At 46.4% G+C, this 5,799-nt stretch overlaps 1 protein-coding gene across 1 annotated transcript in view; it reads right to left on the bottom strand.

The window, feature by feature from the left end:
• Nucleotides 1-4,900, bottom strand: part of LOC104408642 (NADH-cytochrome b5 reductase-like) — a 9,808-nt gene extending 4,908 nt beyond the window's left edge. The window contains exons 1-3 of the mRNA XM_010018298.1: nucleotides 4,724-4,900; nucleotides 3,735-3,883; nucleotides 2,470-2,557 (exon numbers count right to left, since the gene is read on the bottom strand). Coding sequence (XP_010016600.1) covers nucleotides 2,470-2,557; nucleotides 3,735-3,883; nucleotides 4,724-4,900 — 414 coding nt within the window. The remainder of the gene's footprint in view (nucleotides 1-2,469; nucleotides 2,558-3,734; nucleotides 3,884-4,723) is intronic.
• Between the last annotated feature and the right edge of the window lie 899 nt (nucleotides 4,901-5,799).

Raw genomic sequence — 5,799 nt, 5'->3', positions numbered from 1 at the left:
TGCCAACCTCACTCATGACTGATGAGAAAAGGTCAGTGCTTGCTAGAAACAGAAGCAAGGAGAGGCTGGAAAATGAAGGGCTCATCCAAGCAGTCTTGTAGCTATCTGCTATATGTCTGTGTATGTCCTATATGCACGACCACTTTATGGTTAATGAGAGCAAACGTGAGCAAAACAATGGCCACAATCTATGGGATCTGGCTGGAGAACAAGGGCTGGTCCAAACAGCAAGAGCAGATAAGCTCAGCATCAGACAACTGGTCTCGCACAGAGGCGATGCCACTGATAAGCCTGAGGAAGAGCAAGACAACCCGAGGTGATGAGATGGGATGTGATATAAGCCTTCAAAGACTCCAGCCTGTACAAACGCAGCATATTTGGGGTATTTTTCTGCATGCACATTGGAGAGAAGCCCAGCTCCACACCCCAGAGCCTTGGCTGGCCACCAAGCTGCACTGCAGGCAAACAAAATCGGTCAACCACAAAGCAGCTAAAAAGTGAGTGAGTGAGCAAGCATGTGCTTGTGCTTGCAAGCAGTGCTAGCTAATAAAGAACAGAGATGCTCCTCCCCTCCTAACAACTTCACTTAAACAAAATACCTGAAGTATTAACAACTATTAGCACCAGCTGTTACATTCAAAAGGTAAATGCATAACATACATGCAGGCTCTGAGTTACTATCAGAAACATTTCTGTTCAGAGGGCTCTGGTCAGTTACTAAATCTCACACCAACAGTGTGCAGCTGCATCAAAGAAGCAGTATTTTAGATCTACCTTCTTCAAATATATATGGAAACCCAAGGCAAGAGCAGAAAAGTCAGCCCCACTTACGGCCTATTCCCAACGGACCAGGGTAATGGAAACCAAACCAATCCTTCTTTCCCCCCAAATTATTCCCCAAAATTGAAGTGAGAAGTGATTGAGTGGGTTTAAAATGTTTTTTTGGGTTTTTTTTTTCCTAAATAAAAAGAAAAAGAAATAATTATGTCCAGGGGGAAAACTTCTACACCCATTTTTACATGGAGAGAAACCCTAACATTATAAAATCACTCAAAAAGAGGGTTATGCTCTGTAAATGGCAACTCCCTCACTCTTAACTGTAGTATCACAAATGCAGCGCTGTAATAACAGGAGACAGAAGGGTTTGAACAGTGCTTGGATTGCAGAGTAATAATAATAATATAGTACTTTCCAAAATTGCCTGAATAGTGTGAAATATACCACAACCTACAGAACGAGTTATAAAAATGGCTGCTTTACACTGGGTGCTACCAACCTTTTTTGTCACTGCCAGAGAGTAACTATAGCTCCCTTTGGGATGAAAGGTTCTATATAAAGGAAAGGTATCATTACAATCATTACTATTATTATTGAAATGCAAAACCTGTGAGTAATAAGCAAGTGTATGTGAAATTTCACAGTCATCCTGTGAACGTATCCTATTAATGCAACACTTCCCTACCACACACCAATTGCCTCAAGAATGGTGAAATGACCCGCCCACAGGTATGCTATAGAAGCTGGAGGCTTTTGTAAAGAACAGCATTTATGCTCAAATGTACAATGCATAATAACCCCCCCAAAACGTGAAATCCTGGAAGACAAGTGGCCATTCTCTACAAGCCACCTGGGATACCCAGCAGCCTGAATTTCACACCTCTACTGAAGTTTGTGCCTGTCCTGAGGAATCACTAGTGACACACGAATGCAGGATTGGAACAGTGTTCTTCAACTGGATGTTTGCCACACCAAGTAATCATTTATGAGAGCCCTGCAGACTTTATCCAGACAAATTTCCAGCCAAGTTCTCCTACAAAATCCTTTTGAACTCAACCAGCATTTCCTGGCGGCCTCCAGAAGGGCCAGGACACTTGTCCAAAATGGGGCTCTGCCACCTCATCCACCCCTATGCCACCTCTCTGCCCCATGTGCCACGGGAACCCTCCCATACTGCAGGCAGCTCCAGAGCCCTACCTGCAAAACAGAAACTGCTGCCTGCTGTCTATCGACATTTCTAACCAAACTGAAGCTTCTGAGGACTGCTCTTAAAGTAAAATACAGGGGCAAGGGGGAAAGGGCTGGGACTTCCCAAAATCAGACATTCAACGGGGCTGACAACTGGGTGCAATTTCAAAGACAAATTGGAAAGGCAAAAATGAAGCCGGGGAAGTGGAATGGGCACCTCTTTCCACGCTGGCGGCTGCATGGCTCCCAAGAGGCTCTCCCAAGTGCTTTAACAGGGCTTATGCTGCATAGCACTTGTTTGTGTGTCACCTTCCTCTGCTTTCAGTTTTGTGGGGAAAACTGCAGTTTTTATCAGCAAAGCACAACTGCTTCAAAACAACACAGGAACAGTCCACAAGGGATTTGGGAGAGTCTCACTTAAAGTGCCAACAGCAGCTTGGCTCCTAAAGAAAACACAGTTCCCAGCACCTTAGACTCTAATCCATATTGTACAGGCTTACTTACTTTGATTAAAACTTCAAAGTAACCTTCTGCATTCCCTGGGCTAATCGGAGTATAGGCTCGCTGGACCTCCAAACCATTCACCACTCCTCTGAGAAGAGAAACACAGGAACCCACCGTGACTGGGGTCACTGGTGTTAGCAAACTTGTGCAGTTCCCTGGGGACACAAGGAAGCAGCAGGTGCTCTTCCCAGCAGCCCAGCCTGCGCAGAGATGCAACACATTTCCCTTCCAGAGGTAAAAATCCAAGGGCAACATAATGGCTAAATGTACCTTTTGTTTTCCCCAGCAGTATCACACACTCAACTCTTAAGACACACCACTGGAAGGATGTTCGAGCCATTTCTGATCAAACATGCAAGAGTGGCAACAGGGAGAGAAAATGCTTTCACAGCTAAATTTGCTATTGCTTTTGGGCTGGGGCCTACTGTCTGTGCTCAGACAGCGTCTGGTAATTAAACAACGAAAGCCAGGGCACAGCCTTGACCTGAAGTCTTGTCAATATACACTGTATTTTCCTGTAAGTCTTCTCTTTCCATAGAATATATCCACCCTGCTCTTTACTGCTGACCAGGGTAATTGATTGAAGTGACCAAAGCTTTTCCTCTGCTCCACTCTGAGAGATGGCTGAGGGGAGAAGCGTGTTCTTTCAGCACCAGCCAGCTGCATGCATCAGCTGTTAACGTACAAATAACGTCAACAGATACAGATCAATGGCCTCATAACATGACTTTTTCTATCTGGCAGTGATCACCACAGATGGCCGAGAGAGGCATAAACTCTTCCCAGGTGGCCCCTTTCTGGCAAGCAATGAACTGCACAGGAGAGTTGTTTTGCTAGGAATCAGTCAGGAAATGCCTGGATGCTGGGAGTTACATCCTGGGTGCTGAGTTACCCCAAGATACGGGGCCTGAAATACCAAGCTGTGGGGGGAGCGCAGCTCACTGTCTTCATTCCAACACGCCGGAGCAAATCGTCTGTTGTAACACCTATTCTTTTGAGTCTTTCTTCCTGCAAACGGATTTTCTTAATCACACCTAGTTCTTTCTGGCCCACCAACGCAAGGATAATGCTGAAGAAAACTACAGCTTTGGAATGGCTTTTACCAGAAAATTAGCAGAGCTAGCGAGCTCACGAGTTCTTTCATCTGTGTCGTTGTGGAGGTATAGAAATCATGATTTGCCTGCTATGAAGCCTTTGTCTACTGACAAAAAGCTCCGTGTTAGGTTACATAATGCAGACTGTTTAACTAGCACAGAGAACAATACCTTAACACGATATGTTGTCCTAAACTCAAGCGCAGGCTGCTATTTCCCGGTAATTCAAATCTGTACTGGTAGGTGTCCTCTGTTAGCTGCTCCACTGAGCTTATGTTGAATGCAGTAAATGTATCTGGATTCAGCTCTGAATTATTGCTCTGCAAGAACAACAATAAATAATTACTCGGTTAGATGGTGTCTTTTATTATTTCATTTTTCTTTGGAAGCAAACGTGTGTGCTAATTTAGTGCTGGAGATACTCAGGACTCCAGAAGAATGTGTATTAAATGCCGGGGCCCAGTGCAAATCTCAGCTCTCTGCTGATTCATTATCATGTTCTGCAGTATGCACTTTGGGATCTTGCATTTCCCCCCTCCCCCCCCTTTTTAAATTACATTTTTTACACCTCACAGCAAGGTCATCCTATTCTGACTCACTGCAATCCTCTTCTCATGTTTGGGAACAGAAACGATACTGCTAAAAGAGATGAGCGCTGCTTTGGGGGCAACTTTGAAGCCAAAGTGACCACTGTGAGTCGGAAATACTGCCGGCTTTTTCAACACCGATCATTTTTGCTTGACCCAGCATAGGTAATCTTAGGTAAAAGGGCACCGACAAGATAAAACTACAGGCTGAAGACAACTACTCCACCACACACATGCAGCTTTCTTTTCATTTGCAAAACGCGAGTCGAAAAATCAGGAAAAGATGAGAAAGGTCAGGAAAAGAGAGCTCGGAGGAAGCTGTCCGACAGGAGAAGCTGCAGATCCAGGGCTGTAACGCGACACCAGGGCGAAGTCGACACTTGGAAAATCACATTACAGCAAGGAGAAAGCAGGCAAGGGGGAGGGCGGCTGCAAGCAGAGTTTGGGGAATTGCGTTTACAGCCTTCTCTTAAGGCGCTGCTTTAATCTATTGCTGCATCCCTCACCACAACCCCACACCCTAGCAAGTACCATCAAAGCACAGGCTCTAGGATGTGACAAAGAGGAATTGACCTGCTCCTTCTTTTCCATGAGAAGGCTTTTGTCTCGCTTTGCTTTGGCCCTCTCCCATTGTGCAAGCTCCTTCTCGTACACATCATAGATGCAGGGTTTGCAGCCGCCGCCGCAGCACTGGGATGAAGAAGGTTCCTGGGGTTTGAGAGCCAGCCAGTCGTGCTCATTTCCACTCATTGTCTGCAAAACACAAGCCCTGCATCAAAAACCAGCACGATGAAGAGTGGCACGTGCTCATCAGCGAGCATTATTTGGAGGAGGACTGAGAAAAATCTCTCTTAAGCTATCTCGGGGGACTCAGAAAAACCTGCAAGCCAATCTAGTGCCTGCAATGCTCCATTTTAGCTCAAGCACTCACTGCCTCTGCATTGTCCAGTGCAGGAATGACAGACATCCCAGCCCAGAGCTGCACAACAAACCCCAGCCCAGCCTCAGGCTCCGCTTCCCAGCCAAAGCTACCTCCAGCACCAGGCACACACTTATTCCTGCTTGTTCTGCTGTGGTGATTTCCCACAAAAGAGTGGCTCATTCATCCAGAATGGAAGCATCTTAAAAATCTGCAGCTGGTCCATTGGAACAAATGATGAACTCCAGCCACTGGGATAGAGCACAGGTTTAAAATGGGGAAGGGCAATGAGCTGGAAGTGGGGTTTAAGGCAAGAGACTGGATGCAAATACGGTGAAGTCACAGGTAAACAAATGAACACTTTAGTTATGAGCAGACTTGAGCCTGGCTTTAAACTCAGACATGTAGGAAACGGGTGTCCCTGCCCGTGGCAGGGGGTTGGAACTGGATGAGCTTTTAAGGTCCCTTCCAACCCAACCCATCCCTTCTCCCTCCCCACTTCCCTTGCTTCAGAGCGAGCTGTACCCACCGAACGCTCCTCAAACCGAACCCGTAACCTCCCGGGGCTCTGCTGTTTTTACACCACGACTGCTCCCAGCCCGTTTGTACCCGCACCCCTGAAACAAAAGGAGGTCCACGGGGAAGTGTAACGCCACGGGTGAGGAAGCTGAGGAGAGACCGCTTCATTTTCAAGGCGAATTAATTAACCTTCACCCCTGCAACGCAAACA

This window comes from Nestor notabilis, unplaced genomic scaffold (genome assembly GCF_000696875.1).
Source record: "Nestor notabilis isolate BGI_N333 unplaced genomic scaffold, ASM69687v1 scaffold23117, whole genome shotgun sequence".
Taxonomy (NCBI): domain Eukaryota; kingdom Metazoa; phylum Chordata; class Aves; order Psittaciformes; family Psittacidae; genus Nestor; species Nestor notabilis.
This window is presented reverse-complemented; position numbering and strand designations above follow the sequence as displayed.